This window comes from Lepidochelys kempii, chromosome 9 (genome assembly GCF_965140285.1).
Source record: "Lepidochelys kempii isolate rLepKem1 chromosome 9, rLepKem1.hap1, whole genome shotgun sequence".
Taxonomy (NCBI): domain Eukaryota; kingdom Metazoa; phylum Chordata; order Testudines; family Cheloniidae; genus Lepidochelys; species Lepidochelys kempii.
In genome coordinates, this window is record NC_136388.1 from 48770913 (window position 1) to 48795330 (window position 24418).

Consider the following 24418-nt stretch of genomic DNA (forward strand, 5'->3'; position numbering starts at 1 on the left):
TATGCAGCGATGGGCTGGAGGCCAGTAGGGTCTGTGCTGGGTTGTGCTAAGGGCTGGGCTGACCCGGGCAGGGCTCCGTGCTGCGCCAGGCTCTGACTATATTCAGCCAGGCTGAGCAAGGGTCCGTGTTGTACTGCGCCATGCAGGGTGGGGATGTGGGCGGGGCGGGAGTCCGTGTTGTGACGGGCCGGGAGACCTCCGAGCTGTCAGGGGCTGTCCCCGGCGCTCGCTCCTTCGGCATGGCCGGGTACCGCTAGGGGGCGCTGGCCACCCCCTCCACCCCCCGGGGTTGGGCCTCTGCTGCGGGGAGAGCGGCGGCCGGGCCGCGCATGCGCCGTGCGCGGAGCCAGGCGGCGGTGGCAGCGATGGCTCCGCAGTGACGGTTTGGCTCTAACGGTTGCTATTGACATTGCGGCGCGCAGCGGATCCTGCCGAGGGCCCAGCGGGGGAAACCATCGGCCCCGCGCAGGAGGCCGCGGTAGCGGCGCGGTGATGCGGCGGTGCTGAGGCCCGGTGCATCCGCCCCCTCCCCCGCTGTTGGATCGGGAGCCGCGGCCCGGGCCGCCGCCGCCGCCCTGCGCTGGGCTCGCGGTTCCTCCCCGCCCCGCGCCCCCATGCGGGGCCCCTGCTAAGCCGCAGGCGGGACGGGTGAGGGCGTGTGGCCGACAGGAGCAGGCCCGGCGGGCGGGCGGCCCGGCATGGCCCGCAGCCTGGAATAGCGCCGCCGCCGGGCCCGCTACAGGCGGAGGAGGAGCCTCGCCACCGCCGGACAAGCCAGGCCCCGGCCCCGTGACACTGCCGGAGAGGGCCGGGCGGGCCCTGCGGGGCGACGAGCGAGCCCGGCGCAGCGCGGCCCTTGGCCCCGCCCAGCCCGCGCCGGGCAGCGCCTCGGCCCCGGCCCCCCGCTCGGGCTGCCGCTCGGCTCCAGGGGCCCCGGACCCCCGCTGACTCTCGGCCGGCGCGGACTAGCCGCCGCCCTTTCTTCTCACCCCGGAGCCGAGGGCGTTGGAGCGGCTGCGATGAACCCGGTGAATGCCACTGCTCTCTACGTGTCAGCGAGCCGCCTGGTGCTCAACTACGACCCCGGCGACCCCCAGGCCTTCTCTGAGGTCACCAAGCTCCTGCCTTACTTCCGACAGTCCCTCTCCTGCTGTGTTTGCGGTGAGGAGCTTTATATTGTTCGCTGCACAATGAATTCGGGGCCTTGTGCACCCTTGGGAACCAACAGCGCTGAAGCCTGATTATTTTTACACCCACTTAAATGGGAAATAACACAAATCTTACCGTTGTTTAACGCCTTTCCAGGAGAGTGGGGCACATCTATAAGGTGTAACACCTTTTAGGAATCTGTATAGCTTTCAGTGAAGTTAGATTTTCCCCCCCACACTCCTATTGCATATTTTCCAACAACTCCAAAATTGCTCACCTTGTGCCTCAACAAATTGGAGAAATGTAGACAACATTCCAAGAATGAGTGTGCTGGGAACAAAATCCCTCTAATTTTTGAGATCTTATAAGATAGCCAATAAAGGATTTACCATGAAAGTTTCCAACTCCACTGGAAAACATGCAGATATAGAAACCTTGCTAATTGAGTCCAAATTTTTTAAGTATAGCTTTGTGCAAAAAGAAGCATTCAGTATCTCAGATTATTGTATATAGTAACTTGTAACCTTTGTGTCCTGTTACAGAGAAGCTGAATTAGAACCAAAATGTTTTGGCAACAGGCATGGGAATCAAAACATTTACACGTGGGTGTACTGTATTTCCCTATCTACTTGGTTTGCAAAGCAATAGGTGTGCCAGTGCAGTTCATGCAGTGGCTAAGTGCACTGAGTGAGGGGATAGGATGCTGTTGGTGGAAATAGAGCTGGTGGCATTCTTGTGTGGCTAGATTGGGAGCATGTGCAAGTTGTTGTGGGTTTGTATTGCTAGCTGGGAATGGAGAGTACAATTCTCAGCTGCCTTAAAAACTAGTTGCTCTTGATTGTCTTTAAAAGATTTCTGGAAAGTGTGCAGTACTGGTCAAAAAGGAAAACAAAACATTGGGATGCATAAAGACACTAATACAGAAAGTATGCTATTATAGAATCAAAGTATACTCCTTTCCTGAAATACTGTGGGTCAGTTATGGTCAGTCTACCTCACAAAGGATATAGCTGAAAAAGAGAGCACTCAGTAGTGAGTGATAAGAATGATTAGAAGTAGTGGGAAAACTTCCATTGATAGAACAGGAAAAAAAATTGGGACAGTTTTTTTAGAAAGCAGATGAACAAGGTGGGGATGTGACAAAAGATAAACAAAACACAATGGCATAAAGAAAGTAGACCAGGAACTTTTATTCTCCTTTTCTCATAATGGAAGAACAAAGGGACAGTCAGTTAAATTAAGAGGCAGCAAATTTAAAACTGAAAAAAATTTCACATAACAAATAATTACCCCATATAGTTCATTGCCATAAGATATCGTTGTGGCCAAGAGCTTAATAGGATTCAAAAAAGGACCTGACATTCATATGGATAACACAGACATATAGCATTACAACAGTAAGGATTAAAATAGACAAAAAAAAATTCGGAAGGGATATAATCCCTCATGCTTTTGGACAGAAATCTAACTCTCACAGGTGGGGTTTAGAATAAAATGCTTCATGCAGATAGGTTATTCCATAACTTCCTGCTGTGTGGTTTCTTTAAAACATGAGATACTGGCTGTTATTGGAGACATGATACTGGTCTGATTCAGTATGTCAGTTCCTGTGTTCCATTTTATGTTGCTGATTCAGACCCTTATCCTGCAAAGTTGTCTTATGCTTAACTTTATTACCATGAGTAGTCCCACTGAGCTACTCCTGGTAGTAAAGGTAAGCACATGAATGGGTAATTCAGTTTGATTTCAGTGAGACTACTTAGGATCAGGGCCTTAGGTGATAAGTCTTCTCAGTTAGTCTCAGATGCTGTTTCCTATATAGGAGCTGCTGGTTGTTCCCGGGAGGGTATGTCTACAATACAGCACTGCTACAGTGCCATAGTGTAGGCATTTTGTATATCAACAGAAGGGATTTTTTGTCAATGTGTAGTTAAGCCAGCTCACTGAGAGGTGGTAGTTAGGTTGACAGAAGAATTCTTCTGTCGATCTAGCTGCATCTATAGAGAGGGTTCGGTCAAGCTAACTACAGTGCACGTGGCATGAAACATTTCACAGCCCTGAGTAGTATAGCTAGGTCAAACTAATGTTTATAAGTAGACTAGGCCTTAAAATCATATAAATTAGAGGTTAGGTCAGATTTACTACCATCCCTACCCCTGCTTTCAACACGAAGGTAGGATTGTTTCTTATAGTACAGATACTGCTCCCATCTGACTCAATGTTCTACTTAACCCTAGTCACTAACATAATATGATTCTTCTCCACCCCTCCGCCCGATCGTTTGACTCTGGTCTCTACCTCATTGGTTCTCAACCAGGGGTCTGGGGTCCCCTGGGGGGCCGTGAGCAAATTTCAGGGGGTCTGCCAAGCAGGGCTGGAATTAGACTTGCTGGGGCCCAGGGCAGAAATCCAGAGCCGCAATGCATGGGGCTGAAGCCTGGGGCCCCGAACCCTGCGACCCGAGGCTGAAGCCAAAGCCTAAGCAACTTAGCTTGGCGGGACCCCTGTGGGTGGTGCCCTGGATAATTGCCCTGCTTGCTACCCTCCTAATGCCAGCCCTGGCTTTTATATGCAGAAAAACCGTTGTTGTGGCACAGGTGGGCTGTGAATTTTTTATAGCATGTTGGGGGGGGCCTCAGAAAGAAAAAGGTTGAGAATCCCTGCTCTACCCCTTGACCTCCCTTAATCCTTCTATCATCTTTCCTTGCTCATGCTTAATCTCTTTCATCAGGCCCCTTTACTTTTGTCTTCCCATATGCTATTTCTCTTATTTTAAAAAATCCTTCCCTTAATACCTCCTCCTGTCTTTAACTACTGTCCCATCTCCCTCCTGCCCTTCTTAACCAAGCTGCTTTATTTATTTTCATTGCCTTGACTTTCTCTCTGCTAACTTTCTCCTTGGCCCTCTGTAGTCTTGTTTTCATGCTCCACTGAGATTGCTCTTTCTTCGGTCATCAGTGGTGAAGTTCAGGAGCTGTCTTTTCTTTTCCATCTTCTTCTTCCTTGCCTTTTCTGTCTCTTTCACTGTGGTAGACCAGTCATCCTTTTCTGTTTGCTTTCCTCCATAGATTTGTGCTGTTTTTGCTGCTTTCTTGATGTGTAGGGATGGCCTGAATTCTCGCAACTGCTCCCTGCCCTTCCCACCAAAAAAACCTTATTCTTTTTGTTTTTTGTTTTTTAATTTGGAAATATCAGCAATGTCAAGTATGATTTTTCCCTGGTTTATTTTCTGGAAGACCTCAAAGTGTTTCATGGATGTGTATTGTAAGCTCTCATTTCCTTATTGAAGAAGTAGAGGCAGGGATAGTTAATGAATCTTTAACAAAGGTGTACTTTCTCCAAAATGTTAGTCATTGAAGTTAAATAGGTATTAAAGATGACCTAAAAATAACTTTATAATTGGATTTGTTCCCTTTTTAGGCAATTTTAATGATTTTTAAAGTTTTTATTGGCTTTTTAAATTAGAAATATCAGGAGAGCAAGTCTGGGATGAGAAATAATGAGAAAATATGAGGGCTGTGTTTGACTCTAATTAAATGGGCAATGGATGTTGGATCTTTAACAAATGCTTCCTTTATCCAAAATGTTAATAGTTGCAGTTAAACAGGCATTAACAAAAACCAAAGAATTTTAAGCAGTCTGCCTTGTCTACATGCAGAAATTGCTGAGCCAGTTTCACTAAAATTAATTTTAAAACCCCATTTAATTTAGTTAAACCTGTGCAAACTCCTGTATGGGCTCTGATGCAGGTTTAAAACTGACTTATGTAGAAATTAACTTATTCCTGATCTTGTGCTCCAGGCACCCTCTCTCCTTTTAAGCCTTCCTCTAAACCCACATTGTTCCACAATCCTTCATTTAACTATTAAAAACAAATTGATCATTTCATTTTAAAAAAATGTAGCTACTAAAATAAGAAATTAGTATGATTCATACTTTATCTCCCAATCTGTTTTGTGGAGTCCATGCTTTTTGTCTGCTTCCTTATCTCCAGTCCCTCTTTTTGCCTCTGTGTTGTTGTTTTTAGATTCTATGATGAAGTGGAGCTCTGTTCACTTAAGTGGGGTTTCAGGTGGATCCAGTGTCCCCCTGCACAGAATGTGTTGCCAGATTACTGCCTTGTTCATAAAGTCTTAAACGCCAGAATTTATTTTAATGTGCACAAATTTTGGATGCAGCGTACAAAATAAAGAACAGTATATTGTATAGTCTAGTAGTTTTAAAAGTCCCAAGTGATAGGACTTCCCGCACTTCCCTTAGGAGACTATTCCACAGCTTAATATATCTCACCATCAGGAGACTTTTCTTGAAATGTAACTTAAGTTTCACCTTTTAAAATTTTGTTCTGTTATGCCTAATTAATCTTCTGATACCACCCTAAAGATATCTCATTTAACATTCTAGGTTCTTCCAAAACAGAAATCTGTAAAAGGGCAAGCATATACAGTGGCTGAAATCAGTTTTGAGGTATAGTAATTCCTTAAAGCAGAAGAAATCTCACATTCTCTTGATAATACTTTTAAAACTGTCTTAGGGCTTGTCTGCAGACTGGTCTATGGAGGTGCGAATTGCAGAGAGCTCTGAACCACCCTGTGTAGACCCTGCTGGCACAACTAAAAGGTATTTAGTGTGCACTAGGTATTGCACACTATACCTTTTAGTTTGTGCCAGCAGGTTCCACACAGGGCGGAGTGCTACATGTTAGAGGGCTGTGTACACCAGTCTTGGCAGAAGTTAGTTGTGGCATGACAATTAAAACTCTAACACAGGCCTGGTTTATTAGGAAAATTTCCACTGGTGTAAATATATTGATGAACTTACACGTAATGTAGATATGCTGCACCAATGTAAGTTACTAGAGTAAACTCTGCATCAGTGCATGGTCTCTACACTGTGGGTTTGCTACAGTGTAATTGTACTGATGAAGTTACACTGATGCACATCTGGAGTGTAGACATGACCATACAGTGATATTTACTTTTACAGTGCTGTAGGTGTGCGTGATGCTTTTACAGACAAATGCAAGAAGACTCTTCTCCAAAGAGCTGATGATGTAGAAACAAAACACTCTAGGGTTTCTGTGAGGCATTGGTGCATTCCTTAGATGTGTTTGGGGCATAAAAATTAAGCTTACTAATGCACACCCTCAGGTCGTCTTGCTGTTAAAGTATGGTTTGTTAATATTACAATTCATTCTAAAAACAAAGTTTTGTAAACATTTATGCAACATATTCTTCCACTATGGAAAAGGTAGTTACTATTTGAAGGGAAAGGTTATAAGTGCTTTTTCTACTGCTTTAATATATTTTTTTCTCACCTTGTTTCTAGATTCCTTAGATAATTTGGACCCCTTCAGGGCTTGTTCAGAAGTTCAGCTGACTTTTCAGCATCAGCTTGTCACTAACAGACAATTGATAACTCTTACTCTTACAAACACTAAATTTGGAAAACTGGAACTTTCCCGGTTAAACTTTTATACTAGAAAGTGAGTTAGCTTAATGTGGCCACAAACTGCCACAGAAATACTAGCTTAGCACTTTGCAGGGAGAGGCGGTTCTAAAGGTTCACGGTTTGTGGTGTACACTAGATATGGTGGTGGAAGAGTGTTTTGCTTGTTGATGAGGAAATAGAGGGTATATATTGGTAGGTGGCTTAACTGTTTCCTTGCTTTTGTGGGAGGTTTTTTGGTCAGGTGTGTATAGCAACTTTAATGGCATCACTGAGCATTAATTAAATAATGTATGAACAAATGAAAGAATGCGGTGGAATAGATGAAACAGTCTTTGCTGTTCTAGGACACTTACCTACTATATTATGTAGCTATTTTATATCACTGTCTGTTTTAGAATTACCCAGAAAAACTGTCACTCTAGTGCCCTAGAATATTTGTACTTGTGGGGATCATTATAGGGGGAAAAATCATTTTCATGCAGTGTTTGTCTAAGTCAGTGGCTTTCAACCTTTCCAGACTACTATACCCCTTTCAGGAGTCTGATTTGTCTTTCATATCTCAAGTTTCACCTCACTTAAAAAGTACTTGCTTACAAAATAAGACATAAACATACAAAAGTGTCACAGCGTACTATTACTGAAAAATTGCTTCTTATTTTTACCACATATTTATGAAATAAATAAGTTGGAATATAAATATTGTAGTTACATTTCAGTGTATAGTATATAGAGCAATATAAACATGTCATTGTATGAAATTTTAGTTTGTATTGACTGCTGGTGATTTTTATGTTGCCTGTTGTAAAACTAGGCAAATATCTAGATGAGGTGATGTACCCCTTGGAAGACTTCTGTATACCCCCAGGTGTATGCATACCCCTGGTTGAGAACCACTGGTCTAAGTGAATTAAGCTGTGTGTTGAAACTTTTACACATTAACTAGGATCCCAGATCATGTAGGGTTTAGGGATTATTTCACTAGGACTCAGGCAGCATCTCCATGTTAGTCTGGTACAGGGAATTGCTTTTTTCTGCATTTTTCTCTTGTTTCAGCATCCAGGGCTAAAGCTATCTTTTGGAGGGCAATTCTGCCATCCTTGTTTAGTTAGAACAGCTCAGTTCACCTTCCTAGGTGTACTGCTCACTAAACTCCCACATGTAAAAACATGCAAAGGATATCTTAGAGGAAATGTTACGTATCACTAACTGGAGTCCTTCAAGAATTGCTTGGAGTTCTGCGTTAATTCACTGAAGTCTAATTTTTAACTGAAAGGATGAAAGCAGTTGGGGCCATACAACCCTTATATGTGCTCGCTTTGGCAGCACATATACTAATAACCTCTGCTCTGAACTTTCAGGGTTGTGAAAAGATGTTTGTGTGGCTCCCAAATAGGTGTTACTTTCTAGAAAGTTCCAAGGCTCTCAGGTGTCTGGAAATGGAAGAGGGAGGTGTCCCACACGTGGGAATAGGCAGAAGCAACACATGCAAAGAACTCCAGTTACTCATGCATAACTTCAATTAGGTGAATACAAATATTGGGCTCTCCCTTATAGTTGTGGATGATTCCTCACAGAATAAAGACAATCCCTATTAAATAAAGGTGGTTAAGTGGAGTTCTAGAACTCTGCATTGAATAGCATTCTTCCTAGGTCAAGTGGAATGAAGACTGAGAAGTCGATGAACCAGATCCCAGTGTTTCCTTTCGCATTTCAAAAGCAGCCTGGATTGGTTCAGAGCTTGACAAATACTTTTCATTGACATACGTTTTTCTTTTTTTCCCTTCCATCTTCACTGATGGAAAATAGTGTTGTCTGGTTATCAAATACTGGCAGTTTTAAACACATTTAACCATTCCTGCCCTTGAAAATGTACATGAGGAAATATCAAAATACACCTCTTTCAAAGTTTGTGAATAATGTGACGACTTTGGGCAGGTAGACCATCACCAGTGGGATGAACAGGATACCTACACATGGCCCTCCATTGCAATTGCCCTTCCTCCATTCCCCTGATGATCACCAACATAATTTATAAAAATCCCCCCAATGTAGAAATAAGGGAATGTTTAAGTAGTTTTTTTTTTAAAGGAGAAAGTTATGATATTGTAAATGTACATATAGTTGCTATATGTGGAGGTACCTGGGAAAGAGGTGGCAGAGGGGAGATGGGAGAGTTAACTTTTGTAGGGTTTAGCCCCTTTCCAGAGGAACTCTTTTCCATAGAAGACCTTTTGCAGGAATTTTAGCTAAGGTTAGCCCTAGTCATGAAGTATCAGCTCCTGGGCTTTACACCTGGGAAAACTCCTTGTTTAGGGTTGCTTGCTGTATATCGCATAGGTCTTGACTACACAAGAAAGTTATACCAGTTTAGCTTAAATTGGTTGTAAACAAAAAAGTTCTTCCTTTGGCTCAGGATAAGTTGAAAGGTAATCTGGAGGGAGGATTGACCATGCTTTTTCCAGCTAATATAAAATTAAGCATTTCTGCTGAAAAACTGTCTACAACTGGCTGAGGTCGGTATGGAATTAAAATGAACCTAATATTGATTTGTAGGTTACCCTCTTTCACCCCAGAGATTCTTACTGGGGTTCTCAGGTTCCTCCTTGGGGTGCTGAAGACACTGAGGCTGACCAAGTTGGCTGACATCCATATCCACACAATATCCAAACATAATTCTTCTTTTGGATTAACTCAGGAATTAATGCCTGCCATAACAAATGTGTAGCTGTTGTAGGTGGTTGCTGCCTTAATCCATAGCTGGCCACATTTTGGTTCCTATATCTGAGATGAGACTGAAGTTTCATAATGCAGGATTATACCATTGTAATGGACCCACCATTACATTCTACAGTTTGAGATTGAAGTATTTCTGTCCCATGGTAGAGATGGGAACGGAAGAATCTGTTTTGAGGAAAGGATTCTTTTTCTTCTAAACAGCTAGAGCATAAACAATTATTTAAATCATACTTGGCCAGATATAGCAAAAGACTTCAGCCACCATTGTTCTAGTAGTCTCCTTACTTGGTTCATCAGTAAAACCAGAGTAACATGTGAGTGCAAAGCCAGTTGGGGGTTACCATATTGATTATCATGGACAGAAGATGAAGCCGCCCACCATTGTAAACCATCAACAACCATCAATCATATTATCCTTTTTAAGATCTATGAAATCTAACCATTTCCATCAGTCTCCTCTGGCAGGTCACCAAAACAGATCATAATCTTCCATCTCCTCTGACTGTGTCATAGCACAGCATAACTTTTCTGGGTAGTGAACTGCCTAGCTAAGCCATGATGTCAACACCTTACAAGTTCTTGGCAATGAATTAATCTTTAAACCCCTCACCTCTAGATTTCATTCTGCACCGTCGTCTTTGTCTATGAGTTCCTGGATATTTTAACCTTCTAGTAATACTGAACTCCATCTCTCTTCTCTCATGCATTTTAGGAGAGAAGTTTATTTATTGTTGTAATATTGTGGAGATAGTTATTTAATTTTGATGGAATCAGAACCCTTTTTGTTTTATGCAGTTTCAGAGTACCTAGATAACTTGATGCAAAAATTGAATGCCTTAGGAGTCCTTTTAAAATATTTAAATCTCAAAAAGTATTTACTTTAAAACATTCAAAACATGTTCTAGCTATCAGTAGGATAACCATAAACATTCATTGAATGCATTAACTACATATAGTGCTTTGAAATCCATAACAAAAATAAATTAATGTTGCTAATTACAACAAATGTATGAATTTTCAGAGGTTTGATTATACATAAAGAATGAAGAGGTAAACTGCTCTTGAGCAAAAGGGTGACAGACAAGTCAACTCCAGATCAAGAAAGTATTTAATGACTTAAGTCAAAAACCGTTTGAATTTTCAAAATTTCTCTTTTGTTATCAGAGTAAATCTGGCAAATTTTAAACTAATTTTGCCAACCCAAAAATTAGATGTTAAATCAATATTGAATGGCTTTCTAAAACCTAGAGCATGTGAGCTTATTTGAGGAATCACTGGGTGAAATTCTGTGGTCTGTATTACACAAGAGGGCAGGTTAGATGACCATAATGATCCCTTCTGGCTTTAAAATCTATGAAAAAAGTTAAAGGAGTGAAAAATTAGGCTTTATATAGTGGCAACTGATTGCAGTCTTAACTACAGGGACAGATTTACTTTGTTGGCAACAGAGAATATTTCTGCAAAGTATGAAGAGAATTAAATTGTACTTCTGTGATTGTAGTTTGTGACCCAGTGCTGTTCCCACATGGGGTACGAAAACACCAGAATTTTTATACCCCTAAAAAGGAGACAAGCCAGAGACTTCATGAAGTCCATTAGGAACTTTGGTATTGCTAATCAATTTTATTTGGAAGGTGCTCAAATATTGGGTTGTTTTATTATCAAATCTTGAGATAGATTGATATCATTGATATAGATAGATTTTTTTGCCATTGACTTCAATGGGAGCAGGCTAGGTTTTGTATTTGAATGACCATATTGCCTGTTTGTTTGCAGCTTAGAAATAACATAGATCCTTCTATAGGTAATAGATATTTCTTTAGATCAAGCTGCATATGTTTGTTATTTTGGAGTGTGGTATGTGTCCTGTCTCTCCAGGTTTGTGAGTAGTTGCTCCTCTATAGCTAATGCTTTCATAGGGTCACAGAGTCTGGTCTGTGCCCCAGCCTGTAACCCATCTCCTGAGAGTGACCCCTTTAGTGTGCCAGGCCCCAAGGACCCACATGGTTCCACAGGGGCAAGCATGTGGCCTCCAAGATTCCAAGACTGGACTGTCGGCATCAGCAATCCCTGTCTCTCTCAATGATTCCCTGCAGAGAATCCAGCCAACCCAGACCTCTAGCAGGAGGCTTATACTGTGCCCCTTCAGGGCATGTCTACACTTACAATTCTGCATTGGCGCCATGTAGCGCTTTAATGAAGACACTCTAAGCAGATGGGGGAGAGCTCTCCCATTGGCTTAGTTAATCCACCTCTCTGAGAGGTGGTAGCTATGGCTCCGGGAGAAGCGCCAACATAGCGCTGTCTACGCTGAGTGTTAGGTTACTATAACTACGTTACTCAAGGGTGTGAATTTTTCACATCCTTGAGCAATGTAGTTATACTAATATAGGTCTGTAGCCCAGATCTCAGTGGGTATTTACAGCAACACAGGCAGCCTTTTCAAAACAACATAACCATTTATTAGTCCCTTGGCGCACAGGGTCTGAAAGTCCTTAGGTCAGCACAGAGAAATGAAGGTTAAAGCATAATCCGTTCTGGTTAACCCAGAGCTCCAGCCAAGCTGTAGTGAACCACATATTTAGGCTATCTCTCTGTTTGACCTCTTCAGTTACCAGTGAGACAGCTCCCAGCTTCCTCCAGAAACCAGCACTTTATCCCTACACTTCACACTTTCCGTTCCTGTGTTTTCAAGCTGGAATCTTTGCTCAGCTTCCCTGCTGAGAGGTAAGGGAAATTCATCTCCCTCTGAGTCATTGGTTGCAAGGTGTCAATGTCCTGGTGATTGGGTTTCCCATTGTCTGCTCAGATTTTCCATTTATATGGGGTTGGTATTGGTCAGTCCTTTTTAATGATGCATTCAGGCTCAGATGCACACACCTGTAGCTCTTAGCTTGTCCTGAGAGCAAACTAGACCTCTTTTCCCCCACTGGGTAGCCATGCAAAATATAGGGGAAATTGAGGCACACACAAACCCCCATTAGAACACCACAGAAATTTCCCACTTACAAATGCATGCAAGTTTTTATGATTGTCTCTCTGAGAGAAGATGCTGCAAAAGTTTTGAAGAAACTGGATAAGAGCTTTTCAAGAATGAAATTCTTGAAACGGCGCCTATTCAATTTTTTTATAATGTGATTATCTAGTCTGACATCCTCTATAACACAGGCCATAGAACTTCCCCAGAATAATTCCTAGAGCAAGATCTTGTAGAAAAACATGCAATCTCAATTTTAAAAATTCTCAGTGATGGAGAATCCACCACAACCCTTGGTAAATTGTTCCTGTGGTTAATTACTCTCACTGTTAAAAGTTTACATCTTCTTTCCAGTCTGAATTTATCTAGCTTCAACTTCCAGCTATTGGATCATGTTATATTTCTCTGATAGATTGAGGAGCCCATTATTAAATATTTGTTCCTGTGACGATTTGCCACTTACCTCTCCTCTCATGAGTACCTTCTGTTTGTTGGGTGTGAACCTGCACGCGCTCTCTGCTCCCAGCACCCCCTGTCGGCTGTTAAGCTAGTCAGGTGGGTCATCAGTGACTCAGCCCTCCGACTAAGTCACGCATAGTCTAACGCATGAATGAACAAAACCTCTTCTGGGGTGAAAGGTCCAACAGGGCCTGTCCCTGTGCCCTTGTTATTGTCTTTAACCCTGTCTCTGGGCTCAGTTTTCAGCCCCTTCCTGTCTAGCTTTCAATCTGTCCCTGCCTTGTTATAGAGCAGTGCCCCCAGGGCCTTCTCCCTGGAGACTCTGAGTCCTGCCCTTCACTTGGGCCTCTAAACAACACTTCTCCCAGGGACCCTACAAATAGCAGCCACATGCTGCTTCCTTTTAATTTTGTTGCTGCTGCTATTCCTTGGGCCACTTCCCACATAGCCCCTTTCTCTTCACATCCTCGTGGCCATTCCTCCGCCTAGGAACATGTCGCCCCTTCCAGGGTGCCATGTGGAGCCAGGTAGGGAGCCTGCCAGCCCCACACCAACCGGACTATAAACCGGACTTTCTATGAAGATTAGAAATGCCGGTTTATAAAGCTTTCTGGTTGGTACAGGGCCAGATAACACACCTTTTACTGTATATTGTTGGTTCATAGTTAGGTTGTGATCTACTGTAACTCCCGGATCCTTTTCTGTAGTACTCCTTTGTAGGCAGTCTTTTTCCTTTTTGTATTTGCGCAATTGATTATTCCTTTCTAAGTATAGTACTTTGCATTTGTCCTTACTGAATTTCGGCCTGTGTAATTCAGACCATTTCTCTAGTTTGTCAAGATCACAAAGAATTCTAATCCTGTCCTCCAAAGTGCTTTCAGTCCCTCCAAGCTTGGTATCATCTGCAAACTTTATAAGAATACTTGCTGAATCATTATCCAAATCACTTATGAAGATGCTGAATAGAACCAGACCCAGGACAGATCCCTGCAGGACCCCACTTGATATGTCCTTCCAGCTTCATTATGAACTAGTGATAATTGCTCTCTGAGTACGGTTTTCGAGCCAACTCTGCACCCACCTAATAGTGGGTTAATTCTGGTAATATTTTATTAGTTTGTTTAGGCTAAGGACATGTAAGACAGTACCAAAAGCCTTACTAAAGTCGAGATGTCTGACATGTACTACTTCATCCCCTATCCACATGACTTGTTACCTTGTTAAAGAAAGATATTAGGTTTTTTGACATAATTTGTTCTTGACAAATCCATGTTGACAATTACTTATGACCTTATCTTCTAGTTGCTTGCAAATTAATGGTGTGCTTATTTGCTCCATTATCTTACAATTCTCTGGGTTGTCCTTATTTCCCTTTTTTAGATAAGTATTATATTTGCCCTTTTCCAGTTCTCTGGTGTCTCTCCTGTCCTCCACAAGTTCTCAAAGGTAATTGCTAATGGCTCAGAGATCTCTTCTACTAATTCCTCAAATATTCTAGGATGTATTTTATCAGGCCTTGCTGACTTGAAGACATCTAACTTATCTAAGTCATTCTTAACTTGTTCTTTTTTCTATTTTAGCCTCAGATCCTACCACATTTACACTGATGTTTGCTATGTTAGTTGTCCAATCACTATTAACTTCTTTGGTGAAAACTGAAACAGTTTGGTCAATGTTGCATTTTATGTCATTGTCTTTCCCTCCTCATTTAGTAATGGGCCTATCCTGTCCCTGGTCTTCCTCTTGCTTCACATGTATTTATAAAATGCTTTCTTTTTACCCTTTAAACACCTGGCGAGTTTAACCTCATTTTGTATCTTGGTCTTTCTAATTTTGTTCCTATGTGCTTATGTTGGGTTTTTTTAATATTCATACTTTGTAAATTTACCTAGTTTCCTCCTCTTGTTTGAATCTCTTTTTGAGCTTCACGTAATTGAAGATCTGGTTAAGCCATAGTGACCTTGTCCCATATTTCCTATCTTTCCTATGCATTGGTATAGTTTGCTCTTCTGTCCTTATTAATGTCTCTTTAAAAAAGAATTGACGACTCTCCTGAACTCTTTTTTCCCTTAGACTTGCTTCCCAATTCTGAATTTGCTGAAGTTTGGCTTCTTGATGTCCATTGCCTTTATTCTGCAGTTTTCCCTCCTACCATTCCTTAGAATCATGAACTTTATCATTTCATGATCACTTTCACCCAGGCTGCCTTCCCTCTTCAGCTTCTCAACTGTTTCCTCCCTATTTGTCAGAACCAAATCCAAAATAGCCTCATTGCTTTCTCCACCTTCTGTAGTAAAAAGTTGTCTCCAGTGTATTCGAAGGACATGTTTGATGATCTGTGCCATAGTCTGTTATTTTTCCAACAGATGTCTGGGTAGTTTAAGTCCACAGTCACCAACAAGTCCTGTGTTTTGGATGATTTTGTTGTTTTTTAAAAAAAAAATCTCATCAGCTGCCTCTTCCTGATTATGTATTCATAGGCCACTACCATGACATCACCCTTGTGTGTTACCCCTTTTATCCTTACCCAGAGTCTTTCAATAGATCTGCCTCCCACTTCTATCTTAACCTCAGTGTAAATGTATACATCTTTGATATTCAAGACAACACCATCTCCTTGGAACAATCTGTGTTGGTGTCTTCAGAGCTCCTCAATGTCAACACTAACCGTAGCCATCAGATGCCAGGCTCCTGTTTGGTTCCAGAAGAAATCCCCTTGAATTGGAGAAGAGGGCTAGCTGCATCTTGAGATCTGCCTTATTCTTCTCAGAACCAAGTTGGAAGGTTGTAAGGAGAGTGGTCACTTTAGATAAGCTGTTACCAGCAGGAGAGTGAGTTTGTGTGTGTGTGTGGGGGGGGGGGTGAGAGAACCTGGATTTGTGCTGGAAATGGCCCAACTTGATTATCATACACGTTGTAAGGAGAGTGATCACTTTAGATAAGCTATTACCAGCAGGAGAGTGGGGTGGGAGGAGGTATTTTTTCATGCTTTGTGTGTATATAATAAGATCTTCTAAACTTTCCACAGTATGCATCCAATGAAGTGAGCTGTAGCTCACGAAAGCTTATGCTCAAATAAATTGGTTAGTCTCTAAGGTGCCACAAGTACTCCTTTTCTTTTTGCGAATACAGACTAACACGGCTGTTACTCTGAAAGTTGGAACCAGCCACCAATCTTTCTCTATCAGGCCTCGTGGGTCATTGTCACCATTATCAGAGTTGGGGATTGAGGACCAGACTTGTGTTCTCCCAACCCAAAAATCTCCCTTACGTTCTGATCTCCCATGCACATTAGCTCTATCCCTAATAAGTGGAACCATGAACCTGCTTGGCAATGTGGGGTCCTCTGTCTTAGCATGACAGAGACCCATCCCAGACCACCTCAGAGAACCAGGTCATCCCTAACAGTCCGAGCCTTCTGACCACCAGATGAGTATCTAGGAAAGCTATTTTATTTATGATGATCCCCTGCTCTGTCTGCTCCTCATAATGTCTTCTCCAGGTAAGGCAGTGGCCCAGAACCCAGCATCCCCATCTGACAACTTCAAGGCATTCCAGAAGCTTTTGGCCAGTGTAACTGAGACCCTCAGTGCAGAGCTGACAGAAGTGCAGGAAAAGTTTTATAAACTATTCTGCATGCTCTTTTTCCCATAGCAAGGGAGCCTAGCCATGCCAATAAATGAGGGTATCCTTGAATGAATCAAGGACCTGTGGTTCACTGCAATTTCCTTCCCCCCAACAAGGAAAGGGGAATACTGATACTGTCAAGTGGTTCAGAAGTTGTTTAAATTGTGGAGGCTTTTTTCTGCAGGAAAAACTACTGCACCAGTGTTCTGGAAATGAGCGTGGTCCTATTAGTACTAATACCTGGTATCCTAAAAGTGGACTTGATTTAAATGGGTGGTCAGGCCACCATGTTTTATATAAACAAGTAAAGCGGTTTTGCATTGTACTTTGTCAGTCAGCCCTGAAGGTTTGGCAGTGACTTGGCCACAAACTTTCCTGCTTTCATACCTGGCAGGGTAGGGAAAAAAAATACCTCAGTTGGTTTATGTAAGGTTCTCACAAGTAGACCTTTGATCTGTTATTGATCTATCAAATCTTTCTCCAATGGGAGATGCCAGCAATTTATTTATTTGCTACCAACCCGAGTAGGTATCTGCCAACCATCAGCTCTTCACGCTGAAAAAATACCAAGTTAGGAAGGAATGCCTTCTCCATACATGTTGATGACTCCTGTACCTCCTATTCACGGGTATTTCTGATTGCAAAATTTCTGTTTTAACTCAGTAGCACAAACTCCCTTCCTCCTTAGAGCATCTTTTCCCCTCTCCCCCAGGTTGTCCCTTACTTGAGTTAGCTGAGTTCTTGAGATTTTGATTGGTTTAAGCCTCATATTTCAGGAGGTATTCTTATTCCTCCTGTATGTGTGTTTTGAAATGTCTCGAATTGTCTAATATATTTAAAAAAACAACCTGTTGGGCATTGGCCTTATTTATTACTGCCTATAGTAGTATTTTTGTCTTGCTTGTTTTATTTTGAAACCTCATGTGAGGTACTTAGTTTCCAGGACTGACACAGAGGAGAACATACTCTCATCCATAAAGTTATCTTTAACTCTGCTCCTCTGAAGAGGTAATGCAGAACTGGTAGTTGCCAGTGTGTATTCCCTAATTTTGTGGAGAAAAGTTTGAGGTGTTGCAGGGTGGATTTGATTTAAATCATGATTTAAATCACTAGTCAGGAAGACTTGATTTAATCACGGATTTCTACATAAAAGTGCATTCTTGTTGGTTGTTATAACCTTAATACATATTCTTCACAACTCAGAGATAGATGTAGGTTTCATTTTTAGACCGTACATACTATACATTTAAGTGATTTATTTTGAAAACTTTTCAGAGTAGTTTTACAGCTATATCAGAAAATGAATGATTTTTTGGTTATTTCATTTACCAGAGGTAATTGAAGCAGATATTTATGAAGTCATTGGGAGGTGAACTGTCTCCAATTCAATAGGTTAATCATTAATATTTGGAGGATTTTCTTGCCATGTTGTATTAGGAGGAGAACGTCACCAGACAGACACACAAATTGTTTTATTCAACTTGAACAACAATATTATGTTTTCTGGATTTTTTCCTTCAACAGTAAACATAATATTTTAACAAAACAAGCATATGAATTTTTGAATTTAGTTAAACATTCAAGTTTTTTAAAATCAGGTTTGTTTTTGTTAAAATTGTTTTTAACCAATATAGTTAAATTAAATATTTTTGTTTTGTTTTTAAAAATTAAATCGACTATGTCAGCCAGGTCAATATGAGAATCTTGAAATATTTGGTTCTGCATCTAACTCAGTTGTCTTCACCTTCATTTTCTTGTTTGTTCATAATCTGGAAAAGAAAAACAAGCTTTCCTGCTTTTTCAGGTCCCAAACGATTTCTCAATTTGGAATGAATTAGTCCAAAGGAAGAAAATATTCTTTCTACAACGGCAGAAGAAGCTACTGCTGTTAAAAGTGAGATTATCACTTCAAGAGTCTCTGAATCCAAGTGCTGAAGTGACTTCCACCACTTCACTGGTGTGACTTTCTTTAAAACATCAGCAAACATATATTTCTTGAATGGTTCACCCTTAACTCTGAAGTTTATTATAGTTGGCGTTATGGAGGGATGATTGTTGGTTGTCCATGTCATAGCCAACTCCTCTTCTTCAGCAGTTAAGGTTTGACCCTGGTACCGAGTATTGAGATTCTTTGCAAGAAAAAGAGTTGGAGATAGTGCTTGTCCCATTCGTTTTTTTAATGCTTGTGATTTAACTCTGTCATTGCATATTTCTCTTTTTAAGATCTCACTCAGTTCGTTCTGGATTTCAACAGCGTCAGCAATAAAACAGGTATTTCCCTGCATTTTGTTCAAGGCTACAGAAATAGGCTTCAGGGTACTCAGCATGTGTTCAACATTTCTCTTAAGCTCAATGTTGAGAACTTTGGCTGTGACGGTGCCATCTTTTTTTTTTTCACAGTTTTGTTCACAAACTGTCATCAGGTCAGGCCAGTTCTTGATACAGTGCTTAAAACAGTCCACTACTGAGTTCCATCGCACATCTTATGGGAGAGTTAGCTTGGTTCCTCCCACTTTTTTCAGAGCAGCTGCAGAGCAGTGGTTGTTACGGAAGTATTTTGCAATTTTCAACAACATTAGCCTTTATTACTGGAATACTGAAGTCTTTGGCTAGAACGTGCATCAAATGAGCACTGCAACTATATGTTGTTAGCTTGGGACACTCTTCATTCTCTTCTAAATGATTTCTTCTCATCTTGGATACATTTGCAGCATTGTCTGTGACCAAGCTGCGTAGTAGAAGTTTGAATTTTTTTTCGACAGTTTGTTATAGTTTTTACTGCTACTTCTTGTAAGTATTCTGCTGTGTGTGCATTTCCTGATGCATCAATTGTTTCTGTAAGGAAGACATTCCCTTCTTCTGTTGTCACATAAGCACATACAACAGGATCATTGTGGACGTTGCTCCACCCATCAATACTCGGGTTAACAATTTCACCCTCTAGATCAGAGGTGGGCAAACTGTGGCCCGCAGGACCCTCCTGCCTGGCCCCTGAGCTCCTGGCGTGGGAGGCTAGCTCCCAGCCCCTTCCCTGCTGTTCCCGCTCCCCCGCAGCCTCAGCTCACTGCACCACCGGCACAATGCTCTGGGCGGCGGGGCTGCAGACCCGCGGCCTGACCCGGTGCTCTGTGCTGCGTGGTGGTGTGGCTGGCTCCAGCCGGGCGGCGTGGCTGTAGCACCACCAGCCACCAGTGCTCCAGGCAACGCAGTAAGGGGGCAGGGAGCGAGGGCAGGGGGGTTGGATAGAGGGCAAGGGAGTTCGGAGTGGTGGTCAGGGGGTGTGGATGGGGTCGGGGAGGTCAGAGGGCAGGGAACAGGGGGGTTCCAGGGGGGCAGTCAGGAAGGAGAGGAGGGGTTGGATGAGATTGCAGGGGGGCAATTGGGGCAGGGGTTCCGGGGGCGGTCAGGGAGAATGGGTGGTTGGATGGGGCAAGGGTCCCGGGAGGGCAGTCAGGAATGAGAGGAGACGTTGGATGGGGTGGCGGGGGACATGGGGGCGGTCAGGGGACAGGGAGGGGTAGATGGGGCAGGGGTCCTGGGGACAGTGAACGAGGGGGTTGGATGGGGCTGGAGTCCCCAGGGGGCCATCAGGGAGCGAGAAGCTGGGGGGGGGGTCTGATAGGGGTTGGGGGCCAGGCCATGCCTGCCTGTTTGGGGAGGCACAGCCTCCCCTAACCGGTCCTCCATACAATTTCGGAAACCCGATGTGGCCCTCAGGCCAAAAAGTTTGCCCGCCTCTTCTCCAGACCTTTTGCACACTACTCAATTTCTCTTTCATACACTTTATCCAGCAATTTGCCTGCAATAACTGCTCTGTTGGGTGGACTGTATCCTGGTCTTAATGACTGAACTATGTTAATGAAGTGTGGGTTCTCAATCATACAGAAAGGCAAGTTCGTTGCGTAAACAAACTGGGCAATTTTTTCATCAATTACCTCTTCTTGTAATCTGCTGGTTCTTATCACAAACTTATCTGTAGTTGTTTCTGGATGATGGAGTTTTTTTTCTTTTTGCTACAGGTGATATACTGTGGCTATGTGACATACATGATGTGACTGACACACTATCATTGGCAGATAACTCTGAAACTATAGAAAATGATGGTGATCTTGAAGGTGGATAGTCTTCTGAATCTTGTATATTGAGGATGGATTCTCCTAAACAAAATAAGTCAATGCAGTTATTTAATTATTATTACCATACTGCTCATTTAGTATTACTCATTGCATTCACCGACACCCAGTACTTCTTTAAAGTTGAAATTGTAAAAGGAAGATCTGCTTATTTCAGCTATTTATTTTTTATCACAACTGCATCTAAAATGATAGTACAGTACCATAGAGTAACAACTATATTTTTTGCTCAAACATGAGAATTCAAAAATAGTCCGGAAGAAAGACAGGCAGTCCTTAAGCAAGAAGTATGAAATAAAAATGTTTACCAACCTGAAAATCCTGCATGTTCAGACATGTTCCTTTCACCATCTTCAAGGCAGCTTCCTCCTGAGAAGAAACACTTCTCATGATGACGTTTCGTTTGGCTAACCAGGCCTTGCATTTCTTTGTTGCACTATTTGCATTTTGCACGCATGCCTGTCTTACCCACAGATAGAGGAACTTCATTAAAATATTCCCAAACTGGGTCTCTTTTATGGCCTGCTGCCATTACAGGGTTTTCCTTCTAGTGAGAGAATGGTATGGTAGATCTCAAATCAATGAAGGCTACACTGAGAAAGACCTCAAGACTTCTGGAATATGCTGCTCAAACAGTTTCACGTTTGTTTCTACTGCCTTTCCCTCCCTTCTCACATTTATCTCCAGACTTCTTCTCCTTGTCCAGATCTATTCCACCCCCAACAATCTTCTATTCATTGAACTTTTTGAAACTTTGCACTTTTAGAGAGAGGTAAGGGATTGACTCTGTGTACACAAATTTGCAAAGGGACAATAGGGTTGAGGTCTGTTATTTCTCACCTCTCTATATATTATTTATTTATTTTAAAATATTTTTGCTGTTAACAAGCATGTTATCTCAGGAGGCACAAATCCACAGTTTGAGAACTGCAAATGTAAGCATCTCTGATGGTATCTTCTAGACTGAGCACTGAGTCCCATTTGGTGGATAGAAAGATTAACCTAAGTAATCTGTACAGAAGGCCCTAGAACCCCATAAAATTGGGTCCCTAATCCATGAACTGTTGGAACTTATTTACAAAACTTTTCTTAAATGTTACATTAATATATTTTCATGCTATAGAATTAGAATTTATAATCCCTATTCCATGATGAGATATCTTTGAGCTATAATGTATCTTAATTAAAACTATCTTTAGATAGGTTTTTTCCTCAACAAGCATTTTATCCAAAAAATCTGATTTAAATGTAAAAAATCCAATGTTTTTTATTTGATTTTTTTAAAAAGAAAATCATTGATTTTTATCCACCTTGGATTTAGGTCAGGTATTAGGAAAAACTTTCTAACTCTAAGGGTAGTTAAGTACTGAAAGAGGTTACCAAGAGAGGTTGTGAAACCTCCATCCCTGGAGGTTTTTAAGAACAGGTTATACAAACACCCCTCAGGGATGGTCTAGTGTACTTGGTCCTGCCTCAGCATGGGGGTATGGACTAGAGACCTCTCAAGGTCCCTTCCAGTCCTACGTTTCTATGATTCTGTGATTACAAAGTAATTGTATCATTTGACTCCCCATAGTGCATTGTGTACTGCTGCTTGTTTTACATTTATAACAAAGTAAGGCCCTGATCCTGTTCTGTGTAGTAGGCCAACCAATGCTCTCATGTAGAGCCGCAGTGAAGTGTATGGAGCTCTCCATGGGTGCAGCACTATATCTGCATGCTGCCAGATGGAGGACTGAGGCTACAAACTTGTACCCTTTTTTATATAACCTGAACTTTTCATTCTGTAGAATGCGAATGTGCCATGTGGGCTGCAAATACATCAAGTAGACAGCATGTTGGACAATTCTGACTTAAGTAATTTACAGGTTTTTAAACTTATATACATACTTTCTGAGATGTATTTAACTGAGAGGAAAGTCAAGTAATCATTTGGTAAAAGAAAATATATCTATTAAAATTCTTTTTTTCTTTAAGTGGAACTGGTGTGTAGACAAATTCTTCAGTTCCGCTTAACATTTCACAGTGGTTGACCTTTTGAAATAGAAACTTCAAGTTTAGTTCAATATAGTTTTTAATTCAAATGGGTACATGTGATGTTCAGTGTTGTTGTGGCTTTCCTTAAGGATTTAATAGAGTATTAATAATTATCTTTGACAAGTCTGAAATGTTATCATTAGGAGGGTTCATCAATAGCCTGCTGATGGTTCAGCTCTGTTTCTCATCCACACATAGTCAGCTTGTGGAAAGTGACATGGTGTCAGTGCTAAGGAGGCCAATGAAGGTGGAAGTGGCCTATTCTCAACAGTTGACAAGAAGGTGTGAGTATCAGCAGAGGGAAAATTACTTTTTGTAGTGACCCATCCACTCCCAGTCTTCATTAATTAATTTGCAAACTGGACACCATCAAATTAGGCTTGAATAAAGATTGGGAGTGGATGGGTCACTACAAAAAGTAATTTTCCCTTTGCTGAGACTCACACCTTCTTGTCAACTGTTGAGAATAGGCCACTTCCACCTTAATTGAATTGACCTCATTAGTACTGACCCCCCACTTGGTAAGGCAACTCCCATCTTTTCATGTGCTGTAATATATATACTGCTTAGTGTATTTTTTCACTCCATGCATCTGATGAAGTAGGTTTTAGCCCACAAAAGCTTATGCCCAAATACATTTGTTAGTCTCTAAGGTGCCCAAAGGACTCCTCGTTGTTTTTACAGGTATGTCAGGGGCCTTAGAATGCTATGTCCCTTTCCAGCCATGGTTCACAAAGGAACTTCTCTTGGGAGCAGCTGCCTAACAATTCTAACTATAGCTCTATAGCCCTTGATGCTTATTCTACTTTAATTAATTACATTTTCATTGATTTTGTTTGTCTGAGTCCTGTGCTTTGGATGATTTTGTTACTCTTTTTCCGGGTTAGGTAGTCTATAGTAGACCCCTACCATGATATCACGCTTGTTTTTTACCTCTTTTGTCTTTACCCAGAGACTTTCAACAAATTTGTCTCCTGTTTCCATCTCAGCCCCAATGCAAGAGTAAACATCTTTGATATACAAGGCAACACTGTGACACTGCACCCCATAGTGTTCACAGTGATATTATGATAGGATTATGGCAAAATTATGATGCATTTTGTACAAGATAAGTCATGCAAAGTGGACTTTGGGAAAAGTTATGGTTTGCTGAATATGATTATTCTATTTGTATGCATGTATTATTTTTGCATCTAAAGTTATAAATATTGATTATGTATCTATACTTCAAATATAGTTACACTTAGGTAACACCCACTAGACGATGCTTTCAGTCTAAATAGCTGGTTGTAAAGGGCCTATAAAGGTTTATGGGCCATTAGAAAGAACAATAGGCCTTAGGAGAAGCTTATCTCTAAGGCTGCCTGTCTGTCATGGATTCCGTGACCTCCATGACTTCTGCAACAGTCGGTGTGGCTGGCTCCAGGCTACCCCTGGGCTAGTCGCTGCTGGGGCAGTCTTGGGCCACCGCGACCTCTCTCCCCGCAGCAGCAATAGTTTGGGTGTGCAAGGGGGCTCAGAGCTGGGGCAGAGGATTGGGGTGCAGGGTGGTGCTTACCTTCGCGGGGACTCCCCAGAAGTGGTCTGCATGTCCCTGCAGCTCCTAGGCACAGGGGGTGGGGGCTCTGCGCGCTGACCCTGCCTGCCTCGGTTCCCGGCCAATGAGAGCTGAGGAGCGTGGGCAGTGTGTGGAGCTCCCCTAGCCTTCCCTCCCGCTAAGAGCTGCAGGGACATACCAGCCACTTCTGGGGAGCCACACAGAGCTGGGTAGGGAGCCTGCCAACCCTCTCCATCCCCCAGCACCAGCGGGGGTCCCAGGCCATGTGCCACTGCCTGCCCCTCCCAGCAC

The 24418-nt window shown here is 42.2% G+C and overlaps 1 protein-coding gene across 4 annotated transcripts in view; it reads left to right on the forward strand.

Moving 5' to 3' along the window:
- The first annotated feature begins 297 nt into the window (after positions 1–297).
- MSL2 (MSL complex subunit 2) overlaps positions 298–24418 on the forward strand; it is a 34929-nt gene continuing 10808 nt past the window's right edge. Inside the window, exons 1-2 of one of the 4 annotated variants that reach the window (XM_078854190.1) lie at positions 298–1161; positions 20419–20514. In XM_078854190.1, the coding sequence (XP_078710316.1) occupies positions 1020–1161; positions 20419–20514 (238 nt within the window). In that variant the 5' untranslated portion in view covers positions 298–1019. Of the gene's footprint in view, positions 1162–11986; positions 12064–18622; positions 18671–20418; positions 20515–24418 lie in introns of those variants that run through there. The other 3 variants (XM_073360231.2, XM_073360232.2, XM_073360235.2) reach the window with 3 other exon arrangements.